The sequence below is a fragment of the Saccostrea echinata genome, unplaced genomic scaffold, assembly GCF_033153115.1.
Source record: "Saccostrea echinata isolate AGI-Se365-2 ecotype Australia unplaced genomic scaffold, CSIRO_AGI_Sech_v1 ptg000027l, whole genome shotgun sequence".
In the NCBI taxonomy this organism is placed as follows: Eukaryota; Metazoa; Mollusca; class Bivalvia; order Ostreida; family Ostreidae; genus Saccostrea; species Saccostrea echinata.
In genome coordinates, this window is record NW_026889776.1 from 6528653 (window position 1) to 6542091 (window position 13439).

The 13439-nt window shown below is 32.3% G+C and overlaps 1 protein-coding gene across 3 annotated transcripts in view; it reads left to right on the forward strand.

The window, feature by feature from the left end:
* The first annotated feature begins 775 nt into the window (after positions 1-775).
* LOC133193457 (techylectin-5B-like) overlaps positions 776-13439 on the forward strand; it is a 62397-nt gene continuing 49733 nt past the window's right edge. Inside the window, exons 1-12 of one of the 3 annotated variants that reach the window (XM_061329406.1) lie at positions 776-834; positions 956-1012; positions 1111-1197; positions 1642-1719; positions 4018-4107; positions 4351-4510; positions 4609-4650; positions 5064-5195; positions 5528-5670; positions 6506-6602; positions 7018-7188; positions 7355-7792. In XM_061329406.1, the coding sequence (XP_061185390.1) occupies positions 820-834; positions 956-1012; positions 1111-1197; positions 1642-1719; positions 4018-4107; positions 4351-4510; positions 4609-4650; positions 5064-5195; positions 5528-5670; positions 6506-6602; positions 7018-7188; positions 7355-7614 (1332 nt within the window). In that variant the 5' untranslated portion in view covers positions 776-819 and the 3' untranslated portion in view covers positions 7615-7792. Of the gene's footprint in view, positions 835-955; positions 1013-1110; positions 1198-1641; positions 1720-4017; positions 4108-4350; positions 4511-4608; positions 4651-5063; positions 5196-5527; positions 5671-6505; positions 6603-7017; positions 7189-7354; positions 7793-13439 lie in introns of those variants that run through there. The other 2 variants (XM_061329405.1, XM_061329404.1) reach the window with 2 other exon arrangements.

Genomic DNA, 13439 nt, shown 5'->3' on the forward strand with positions numbered 1-13439 from the left:
TATGGTGGAAAGTGCAACAGTTTGTTTAATCAGAGGACTGAGATGTTTTAAACATTGAGGCTTATTTACAAGAATATACAATGATTCGAATAGAAATGGAGATCGTCAAAAGCCAAACATCCACATTCTAGGTTTAATGGGTTCGGAAAATAAAGTTAAGTTCGTATCCACAAAGACCGAATAACTAAACAAAAAAAACACAAAAAAAAACACACACAAAAAAAAACAAATATATGTGATGACATTTTACCAATAATTCAGAATTACCATATTTAAAAGAGAGAACTGTCCTTTTTACAACAATTTTTACAACAATGCAATTGTCTTACGTTTTTACACAAAAGAAGGATATAGAGATCCTTTAAAGTTTCAAGCAATTACCACAAAACTTTACGTATAATGAACCCACTTCTTTGTTTTTGCACATATAAATTTGTATTTAAGTAAGAGATAAACCATGATGATAGAGATTTATAGTCAATCCGGAAGTATTGATTTTGTAATTTTCTTTTACTAGGAATCCTGTAGGTTTCATATTTCCTTTTCTTTGTTTCATTTTTTAGGTTTAATAATTTCATTAGTATGTAACGATAAGAAAAAAAAATTGCAAAAGTGCAAAAATCATATTTACCCCCCCCCCCCCTCTCTCATTAGTATGTAACGATAAGAAAAAAAAATTGCAAAAGTGCAAAAATCATATTTACCTCTCTCTCTCTCTCTCTCTCTCTCTCTCTCTCTCTCTCTCTCTCTCTCATGTCTCGCTTTCTTTTACAGGTGTCACAGAGTTTGTAGCTGTTTCGTCTTTTAAAGAAATCTAAAATGGATTCATCAAAAGTAACATTTAATCAATATCTTTTGTCCTAGTAGATTATCATGTTTTTGCTTTATGCAATTCTAAAGTTGTGAATTTTTCCGCTTGATTTCCGTTTGATTTACTAAATTCTAATTCTTTTAGGAAAGGCCGGACTCGGGTTACATCACATGCTCAGCTGAGACAATCATAAAAGCGCAAGTATATAATTCTTAACTCAGACTTTACCCCTTCTATTATCGATTTTCTTTAGATGTGTTTGGTAATCATTTTTAATATTATTATTTATCCAAATAAAGGAGCATCAAAAATACGATGATGGAAATCCATGCAATGTATATGTGGAACTTAACTCCTCACATTATGACAAAATATCAGATTCTGCGGTAAGATATATACATGTACAGGCTCAGTGGATAATTAATCCATTTTGTTTCCAAACTACAATATTGTCCATATTCTTCTCAAAGAAGTGTAAATTTTGAATGAAAATACATAAATCCATACACATTGGTTGAAATTTTCCAACACTTTAGATGCATGTGCAAAACAAAATATGAATTTAAATGCCTCAGATCAAGAACCCGTCAGATCTCTATTTCAAGAATTTTTGCTGATCTTTCATCTGCGACTGTGCTTTATTAAGCAATGTAAAGTCAAACTACAGACTTTAACTAAATAAATTCGATAAGAGTTTTGTAATTTCTTTTTCTTTATTTTTTTTCCAATGAGATAAGAATTAGAATTTGAAACAAATTTACAGTAATTCCAGCATTATGATAAACAATCTATCAATATCTAATGACGTTGATAAATATTGTTGCCTTTAGGTCATTTTTGAAACAACCAAGTCAGATAATGAGTACGTGACGCCAGCTGAAATCCAAGATCCGGGATACTCAAAAATTGTGAGTTTTGCCTCCAAAATCCGAACCGTGAGTTTTGCCGACTAATGAGCATTTACGTTTTATCGAGTTAACACTCATTTTTGTTTTGTTTTTTTTGTTTTATTTCCATTGTTCCTTCTAAATGTCTCTGAAACTTGATGCATCAAATGTAGCAGCGAAACACGCTTCGGGCACCTAGTACATATAGAGGACAGGTCGCTTACTACCACCACCACCCGCTTTTTCCGAAGATAAACTTTACACTCAGTTAATTTTGCATGAAATGTCTATAGAAAAGCTGATCCCATTTTTTTTTTTTTTTTGTTTGTTTTTTTTGAAGTGTAGTCAAGTCCCATTCCATGGTATTTTTTTTAAATTTCATGTCAAAATGTGTAGTTGGAACCTACTCTCACCCACTCCCCACCCCCCGAAAAAGGTGGGGGTTTGTTAACTTTTTTAGCTATTTATTTGCTTGTCAATGATTTTCCGACTGTCCCCTATTACAAAAAAAATGTGCTAGATTACTGCGTCTTAAGTTTAAGATTTAATGATCTTAGACTGAATACTGGTATGCTGTTAGAGCTCGCTGTTGTTTGTAATTATGTAATTCTCAACTAGGACAAGTGTTACCTGTCAAAGAGTTAAATTACCATGAAAATCTTTCAGGTGTATTAAATGATGAGTAATTCAGCTAGACGCTTAAATTTCAGAATTTTTAAGTGTATCAAGAGATCAGATACATGTATATGATGAAGGAAATGATTAAATAACTATTTGGCATCAGGAATTGAGGGCATAGGTCAAAAGTATTTATATCTCTTCAAATGTGTACTTTTCACAGAAACTGTTGATTCCTGATCTATTTCATGTATAAACATGTGCTATCAGTTTTTCTCACAATGTGTAGTATTTGAAAAATGGCGAGGATATAATGTCAAAATCCTCTCCTTTATTGATATATGCTGGAGTCTATGGTGTCTCATTCATTTCTTTATTTATTACTTCACCTTTATATATTTGCATGGCAATTATATATATATATATATATATATATATATATATATATATATATATATATATATATATATATATATATATATTATATATATAAATAGTGCACGTTTTTGAGGGTAACAGTTGAAATTGACACCCCAAGGAAAACCATTGTCAACCGACGCGTCAGCGGAGGTTGACAATGGTTTTCCGAGGGGTGTCAATTTCAACTGTTACCCTCAAAAACGTGCACTATTTATTTTATTATACTGAATGTCTTTTTGATTTCGGATGTCATAAAAAAAATTCGGAGATCGTCGTTAAGGTCACGCTTAGAAAGCTTTCAAACTCCCCGCTTCTATTTTTCTCAATAAGAAAGCTTCGGAAAAGATTTACCAACCTCTTTATTGTTTGTTTGCTACTCAAAAAGTCCTTTATCATCTAAAGTTTGCACTCGCAAGGATGTTTCGTCTGTCGTTTGTTGTTTTCAAGTAAGCTACATCGGACGCAAGCTTATATTGACGTCATTTATTCGGCTTCTTTCAAACGCACAACCGACGTTTTGAGAATTCTACGGTGAACCGTACGCGCATGATTTGAACGCATGTGATATTTTCGTAATGTTACCCGTTGTCAAGTGTGTTGCTAACGCTGAGGGTAACATTACGGATTGTTAAATGCGTCTAAACCAATCAGATTTTAGTATTTAACATGAAAGTATAATAAATATATATATATAGAAAGCACAAAGAAATTCACTTTTTTAGGATACCCACTTCCATTTAAGAGTTGTTGTAAATTGTGCTTAATAAATGAAATTAAATTTCATTACAACGTGTATTGGTAACGATCCTCTAATAAAACTAATGTCCAAATAACTGTATCTCACTTCTATTCTCAATGACCGTGTAGTGTAGGGCGGCGCTGTGAGAATTCCATCGGCATCGAAAGCAAGTTTTTTGACTTGCCTAGATAGCCGAGCGGTCTAACGCCCTGTTCCTGTACTGCTAGGAGACAGATTCCGTAGGTCGAGAGTTCAACCCCGGGCTGGGGCGGAAGTGGGTATCCTTATAAAAGTGAATTTCTTTGTGCTTTCTATATTAATATTCTTCACTTAGGGCAGTTATGTTAGTTTAAGAGTTGTTGTAAAATGTGCTTTATATATATATATATATATATATTTATATATATATGTCTTTTATTATGTGTTCTTGCATTTGCACGTCTTGAGAAGTTCTTTGACTGGATATGTATATTACCAAATCGATGTAAAGATTAAAATCAATTAGAGATATGTTTTTTTATTACAACTCATCGGGTTTACAGAATGAAATCCCAGTACATGTTGTTCGTCCTTTACAAAACGAAAGACCAAACAAGAAAAACACATACATGTATAAACCGGAAACCGTTAAGGTAAGCATTTATTTACATGGAATTGACAGCTGAGTTATAAACTTCAATTCAAGTTTATCTATTGTTATCAGTTCAATGTAAAAAAAAAAATCAAAATCAGAAAAAAGTTCTAATCATAAAAAAAATCCACAATCTTCACGTTCGAAAAGAAGTCTCAATATATTGTAGAAGTTACATTTTTAACATAGAATTAAGCATAGTAAATTGAAAGACAATTTTGAAAATACTATTTAATTTTGCAAGTCGTTTCATCAATCGGAAGCAAAACCACCCCTTCCAAAGAGAAATCCGTTGAAGTCCAAAAGAAGCAAGCGACCGTTTCTTATTGGCTGTCTCTTCTTCTTCTTGATTATAATAATCTCCTCTCTGGTGACCGTGGTTGTTCTGTATATCAACAAAAAAGGTGAACAAATAGGTTATTACTACAATGAATTATAAGCTTTCAGTTTTGCCTAAATTGTATTCTTTCGGGTGTTTAATTCTTCTGTTTAAATATTTAAGATACACCTGAAGCCAATGCAAACACACAGATATCTTCAACAGGTGAACTTTAAGATTTTTTTTAATCAAAAATTACATGTAAACATAAAAAAAAATACTATGAAATCACTAATTTTAGTGCGGGTTAAATTTTTGTTCTTTTCTGAGGTATGAAGAGACACACGAATTCATGTTCACCAAGAAATGCAAAATGCCATTTACATAGCTTCTCAACAATTCTTAATCCACGAAATCAAAACTTATAGTTTTTCCTCAAACCACAGAAATTTGACCCACGAAAATATGTGATTTTACAGATTTATTTTAAAGATTTAAATAAAAAAAATATAAAATTATAAATTAAAAATCCCCTTCTTTCAAGATGGAACAAAAGTAATAAATGTTAGCAACAAAATTTTATTAAAAGTATTTGAAATACAATTTATTGAATATCAACCATTTGTATTATTATTTAGATGCGAAAAAGAATACATCTATGCCTACTACAAGAACATCAAAGACAACAATCTCAACAATAACAGTACCGATTACAATGACAACAAAGCCATCAAAAATGACAACAACGACATCAGCTTCAGACATATCGAGTAAGATAATATTTTAAAAACACTTTATTCCCAGACATTTCCAAAGGTTACCTGTGTTTTTGTATTTTATACCTAATTCTATGGTTTTACAACTTGCTTATATTGATAAAAAAGAGGGCATGTATCTAAAATTATTTAAATCAATTTCATCGTAAACAACCTCAATTTTCAAACAGTACATTCACAAGAAGTTTTGACTAACTTAAAAAAATTATTACACATAATTACTCTTAGAATTTTTAGAAAAAACATGTAAAGAAACATTCCACTGGATCAAGTAAATTTAGGGTCCCATAATAAAAAAGTTTTATTAGTTTTTTTTTTATTTTCAGCTGTAGATAAACACAAAGATTGTAAGGAAATATACCAGCAAGGTTATACTACATCCGGGGTGTACACAATTTACCCCTACCTCCCTGTTACCAGGCGAGTGGAGGTTTACTGTGATATGACAACCGATGGAGGGGGATGGACGGTATAAATCTGGGTTAATTACTGTTAACTTATTCATTTACAGGAATTATATTTTAGTATGTTAATTCCTTTTTCCCCTTGCCGCTTCTTGTCCTCTGATTAATATACATACTAGTAAATGATTCAAGTTGATATTACTCGTTTTAAAGACTCAAGTATGCCAATTCAGATATATGGTTGGTCTAATCAGTTGAAGAGCAAATCTGCGCCAAATTTTGAGTCTGCTTGTTTATATTCGTTAACACTGTGTGTATCTATTAGTAACGTTGAATCTTAGCCACAATAGAGACACATTTTTGCACTTTTTAAACTCTTTAAAAAGTAATGTCGGTTTGTATCGACCCATTGGGCTTGGGCTGATACCAGCTGTTTGGATGATACCAGGGCCGAGATCAAGCAGCTAAATCACATAAAGAAAAAAAAACGAAGACAATTTCATTTAAAAAAATAATGCAAAGATTTTTTTTCTTAAATAATGATAGAAAACGGTGACTTCTTTAATTAAATTGTTTTCGTTTTCTTACGAGATATAAACAACATCACAATTCGAGTGTTATATTCTACATGTATTGGACCATTCTTGTGGTCATATATATCTCGCTTAAAGATGACGTAATCTTCACTTATTAATAATAGAAAACACTGAAATGCACCGACTCAGATGTATGAACTATAGGTCTTTACCTAAGCATAACTTGCTCTAGTGCAAAATGAACAGTTAACGGCAATGAGTTATTTAACATTTCGGTATGACATCAGTTTCAACATCCAACCCACCTGCTGAAAGCCTAAATTATCGATAAAAATGAAGTAATTTAGTCAATCGTTTCTACCAGGTGTTTCAACATAGGAAAGATGGATCTGTTGATTTTTATTTGGATTGGGTGGACTACAAATCAGGGTTTGGAGAATCAAAAGGAGAACACTGGCTGGGTATGTAAAAGAAATTGAAAATATGTCCTTTGGAATCAATAAAATAAACCACATAATAGAAACGAAGTCATGTCCTCTGTTGTTTTGTACTTAAAACTGATATGTTGGAGGCCTGCTGAGTAACGTATCATTTTTGAGGTCATCTATGGATAAAAATGAAATGTGAAGATAATAAACATTCATAATTCTAAAAAGTCCGATAAAACAATACAAATTGAAAAGAACAAACATGGACATCTAAAAACATAAGTGAGATCAGGTGTCATGGAGGAGAAAGCATTCCATGTCGGTGTGGCAGAGTGCTTCCTGTCATGCAAATCATAAACCGTAAACGGGAAAATTCGTAGTCAATTCAGTGTGAATATAATTGCTTGTTTGTAAGAAAGTCCAAAACTAATATTAATTTCTTCTACAGGAAACGAGCACTTACATCAGCTTACGATGCTTGGTTCGTCTGATTTCTATGTTCGTTTAGAAAAATTCAGCGGTGGCTGGTTCTACGCCAGATATAATGATTTCGTGATTTCCAACGAAACTGATGGTTATAGAATGAGACTAAGAAATGGATCATATCAGGGAAATGCAGGTAAGCAAGAGGAAAAATATTTCAAATATCAGAAAAAGATGACAAGATTAGTTCGAATTTTATTCTGGAAATACAGCAACTTTAAGACGTTTCTTTATATGAAAGACTTTACGGGTTCCCTATGATGTATATGTCGTTTAATTCGAAATTTTAAATGTAACTTAAGGGGATTCCATTGAAAGTCACGAAGCACCAACGAATGGACGTAGATTCAGCACACGTGACGTAGATAATGATTCTGCATCAAGAAGTTGTGCAGTAGCGCGCAAAGGTGCCTGGTGGCATGGTGAATGCACATGGGCAAATCTGAATGGAATATACGGAAACGGAAGTTGCCTGCTAGCTGGGAATTGTAATTTTTGGTACTCATTGACAAACAGTTTTAGTGGTGTAAAAACTTCCTTTATGATGGTTCGAAGAGTTTGAATTGAAGACTGACAGAGACTTAAAATATCTGTAATTGTTTTATTGCTTAAGTTTAATTAATTTTGCTTTTCTCTTATTTTCTTCTAAAATCATTATGATAATCTTTGAAAGACTACAACAGCTCTACATCAAAATTGTAATGAATCAAATATTTTATCTTTTAAAGTGTAATTACACATTTCAAACTATGCACTACAATGGTTTAGTACGTTAAAGAAGATAGAATTTAAAAAATAAAAGCTTGGAGAATATACATAAAATTTAGAGGCCCTAGCAATGTTGTGATGGACCATTGTCGCTGGTGACAATAAGAACAGAACTGCACTACACATATTGTCACTCATCGGCACACATACATGTATGTACTGTCTTTGTCAACAATATTTGCTGATAAACTTTTTCAAAGGAAATTTAGAAATTAGAAGAAATCTATCAGTTTGAGTACCATTCTTTTACTACATGTAAGCATTTAAGAGTGGTAACAATGAAGAACAGACACTTTTTAGAATCTTATAATTACTATTTGCAAGAAGATTAACTTGATGTTTTAGGAGGTCGGTAACGTGACAAGACATGGCGTAGGACGCATTTTTTTACGAGCACTGCTGAGTGGAACTATTATAGTGTATATCGTTATATATCAGTGTATATTTGGTTTGTATAAGCTTGTGATGGGAGTGGACAACGCTTGGTTAGTCGTCAGGGACTTATTTTGCAATTTAATATAGAAATTCTTAGTGTGCTCATATTTTTTGGCTTCGCCGTGAGTCGAGTAGTGTTCACACAAGCATGGCCAGTAATGTTACTAGTCCCTCAACTACATCGCCAGCTACTGGTAAAGACAATAAAAAGAAAAAAAATTATCCAGTTGAACATTAAATCGGCATCTACTTCGGTAAAAAACACCGTTGTGTCTGATAAAAAAGCTTCAAAAAAGCCTCGATTAAGTAGTTCTGACCAAAACCCCGTCGGTGCCCCAGACAGTGAAAATGACCTACATTCAATACAAGAAAGTCTTGACGAAATAAAGCAAGGGATGGTAACAAAAGATGATATTGGTGAGATTGTGAAAAACATATTGTCAGAACTGAAAGGTGAATTTGTTAAAGAAATCAAGATTGCAATTAAAGATGAAATAAAAAAGGAAATTAAGAGTGAAATTAGAGCCGAGATAGAAAAATTCACACACAGGAATGTTGATGAAAAAATGAAGCATGCTAACATTGACAATACAGAAAAATTTGATGCCTTGAATTTAGACTTGACTGATGTGAGAGAGAAAATCGCAAAAGAAAAAAGAGAGCTACAAAAACTAAGCAATGACCTAGCTGTAGCGTCTAGGAACGCTCAACAAGCAATATCAATGGCAAACTTTAACCAACAATATTCCCAAAAATGTAATATTAAAATACTGGGTTGGCGTGAGCAGCCAAAGGAAAATCTTAAAAGGGACTTTTGCACGATCCTTAAACAAAAAGTTGATCTTGATGTGGACCCTACAGACATCCTTGCAATTCACCGAATCCCCGGAAATCGGAATGGTGGATCGCGACCGGTCATAGTGCGGATGATCAGTACGGAGGCCAAAACAGCCATTATCAAACATCGCAAGGCAATGAAAGACGAATTTGTTATGATGGATCACATCACTCAACTGAACGCAAAACTCACACAGACACTAAAGGATCACGAACTAGTGCATTCCGCCTGGTACTTTAATAGTAAAGTGTTTGCCCTGGACAAAAACAATAGACGCCACACATTTGATATTTTTGATGATATTAACAAAAAACTTAGAGCGTGATTTTTAAGGTTCCATGAAAGTAGCGCACTCAAAGACGCTAAATGCATTGGGATCGAGCTCAGTGCTTTGAGATCTCGGGATCGGTATTCCGGAGAACACATTGTTTACGTCCAGCAGTTCTTAACGGGACTTACTTGACACTTTTTGTTTGTTTCTTTTGGTATGTATGTATGTGTGTAAGTTGTGAGAGTGTTGCCTATCAAATCAGTATCACCATATTTCAAGATTATGTTTACATATTCTTTTCTTTTCTGCGCTGTCACTATACAGTCGTTCATTGACATAAATATCACCAATCAATGAGTCTAAGTATATTGTCCCTCAATTGTAGAGGGCTTGGTGGAATAGAGAAACGGAGAGACGTTCTCAATTACTTAAAACAAAAACAATTCTCTATATATTTTCTCCAAGACACACACTTTACTGAAAATGATATCAACCTTGTTAGATCGTTATGGGGATTTGATGTATATATCAGTCCTGGTAGATCAGATGCCAGAGGAACGGCGATACTTTTTAATAATAACATTGAATATAATGTAACAAATAAATATATAGATGAAGCAGGTAATCTGGTCATTTTAGAGGTCAACCTAGCAAAAAAGTATGATTTTTTATTGGTACTGTAAATCTATATGGACCCAATACAGATCAGCCTGATTTTTATAGTCTGATCAGAGATGAAATTGAGAAATTCCAGGGTAAGTTTGTGTTAATGGGAGGAGATTTTAATTTAATCCAAGACTTTACTCTATAATTATCGTAACATTAATAACCCTAAAGCAAGAGAGACCCTGCTTCAGTTAAAAGAAACCCAGGACTTATGTGACCCCTGGAGGACTAAATATAATAATTCTAGAAGATACACTTGGTTTAAAAACAATCCAGTAAAAAAGGCCAGACTTGACTACTTTCTGATATCAAATGAATTAATGACCTTTGTAGATAAAGTTGATATAAAGTCGGGGTACAGAACTGATCACTCAATTATTGAACTTCATATTTTATTTTCAGATTTTAAGATGGGTAAAGGGTTCTGGAAGTTTAATAACTCTCTCTTAAAAGATGAAAATTATATAACTTTAGTTAAAGAAACAATAAATAGGATTAAATTTCAGTATGCAGTGGCACCATATAATCGTGCAATGATTAAGGATATTGAAAACACAAAAATTAATTTTACAATTGATGATCAATTATTCCTAGAAATGCTGTTACTTGAGATAAGAGGTACCACTATAAAGTATTGTTCTAGAAAGAAAAAGGAAAGAGACAGAGAAGTAAATATTTTAGAAGAAGAAATACAAGAATTAGAAATCATCGGAAATTTTAACAATTCTCACGAAACTGATGAAAAACTTTCTACTGCAAAATCTAAATTGGAAGAACTTAGAAAACATTATATAAATGGTCTGTTTGTAAGAACAAAAGCTAAATGGGTAGAATATGGTGAGAAACCTACAAAATATTTCTTGAGTCTAGAAAAAAGGAATTATATCAATAAAACAGTAACAAAACTAATTAATGATAATGGTTTAACAATTACCTCGCAACAAGAAATCCTGAAAGAAATTGAAAATTTTTATCTTAATTTATACTCCTCCTGTGATAACACTTTACTAGATATAAATTTAAATAATTTGATACTTAAGGACAATATTCGCATCTTAAATGAGGAGTCGGCTTCCAAATTAGAGGGTCTGATAACCAAGGAAGAAGCATCACTGGCATTGAAAAATATGAAAAATGACAAGAGTCCCGGCAGTGATGGCTTCAACGTAGAGTTCTTTAAATTTTTTTGGAAGGATATTGGAGATTTTATACTTCGATCTATTAACTTTGGTTTCTTGAAAGGAGAATTATCTAAAACACAGAAACAGGGAATTTTGTCTATATTACCAAAAGGTGAAAAACCAAGGGAATATTTAAAAAACTGGAGACCTATTTCTCTCCTCAATGTTTCATACAAAATTATATCTGCGTGTATTGGAAATAGACTTAAAAGTGTTTTAGATTATTTAATCCATGAGAACCAAAAGGGTTTTTTGAAAGGAAGATTCATAGGAGAAAATACTCGACTTATATACGATGTTCTACATAATACAAAAGAAAAACAAATCCCAGGGATGATGTTACTTATAGATTTTGAGAAAGCTTTTGACACTACTTCCTGGAGATTTATGTACAAGACTTTAGAATTTTTTAACTTCGGTCATGATTTTATAAGATGGATTTCAGTTTTATATAAAAATGCCACATTATGTGTTTTACAAAATGGTATTTTTTCCAGATTGTTTTGCATAGGTAGAGGGTGCCGCCAAGGAGACCCTGTCTCGCCATATATTTTTAATCTGTGTGTTGAGATAATGGGTCACCTTATTAGACAAAATAAAAATATAAAGGGTATAAAAATTGGTAAGGAAAAAGTATGCTTATTACAGTATGCAGACGACACAGTTATATTCTTGGATGGATCAGAAAAAAGTTTGAAGAGTGCATTAGATCTTCTTTTCCAGTTTGCTAAATTTTCAGGTTTAAAGCCTAATCTTTCTAAGACTAAAGCCATTTGGATTGGATCAAAAATTAACTGTAATGACAATTTGTGCAAGGAATATAATTTAGAGTGGACATCTGAGACCTTTACAATATTGGGAATAACATTTAATGCCAGTCTGGACAACATTGAAAAGATGAATTTTATTAACAGAATTAATTATATAAACAAAGAAATGAGCCACTGGGAAAAGAGGCATATTACACCTCTTGGTAAAATTACAGTTATAAAATCTCTCCTTCTTTCAAAAATTACACATTTATTGTTAACGTTGCCAAAACCATGTGATGAAACTATGAAAAACCTTGAGAAATCTTTTTTTAAGTTTGTATGGAACAATAAAAATGACAAAATAGCTCGAAATATAATGATTTTAGATTTTGATGATGGTGGCTTTAGAATGCCACATTTGCCAACATTTATTAAGGCACTTAAGCTTACTTGGATCAGGAGGTTAATACATACAGATTCTACCTGGTCTAGAATATTTATGGAATCTACAGGCTGTAATATTACAAAACTCTTACAGTTTGGATCAGAATATGCTTTATATTTTAGTAAAACAACAAATAATATGTTTTGGAAAGAAGTTCTTTCTGATTATAAAGAATTTATTAATTTATTTGAACCTGAAAATATTTTTCAGGTTATGAATGAACCTCTGTGGTTTAACAGTAGTATCAGAGTACAAAATAAGTCTGTTTTTTATAAACAATTATATGCGAAAGGTTTTCATATTGTGTCTGATATACTGGATACTGAAGGCAAATTGTTATCTTTTAATTGTATATCCATTAATTATGATGTTTTGATACCATTTACTAATTATGAAGGGCTTAGACTTTCCATTTTGAAAAAATGGCCTGAAGTTAAACAAAATAGAACATCAGTTATTGGAATATCTATTCCTACACATATTCAGTTCCTTTGTCGTGATGGTTCTGGCTGTAAATCATTATACAACTTCTTTCTATCCAAGCGTTATAACCAACCAGTATGTGTAGTAAAATAGACAAGAGATATAGGGTTGCAGAATGACTTTAACTGGAAAGATCTTTTTACAAATTTGAAATACATAACTAAAGATTCAAACCTCAAATGGTTCAATTATAAGATCATACATAGAATTCTTGGAACTTGTAAATTATTGTTTTTATCTAAAATTAAAGATAAACCACTGTGCTCGGTCTGTAATCTTGAGCAGGAAACTTTGAAGCATCTTTTTTATTACTGTCATCCTGTTAAGGGAATATGGGATTGTTTTGAAGAATGGATTTTAGAAAAAACTGGAAAAAATATAAACCTAGACCCAATTTCTGTTCTATTAGGTATTTCTGGCAAAGAAAATACAGCTTTAAATGTCATTATCTTGCTTGTTAAACATTATGTATACCAAAAATCTAGAAATTGTAAACCTTTGATATTTGATGAAGTTAAAAATATAATATGTAAATACTATACCTTTGA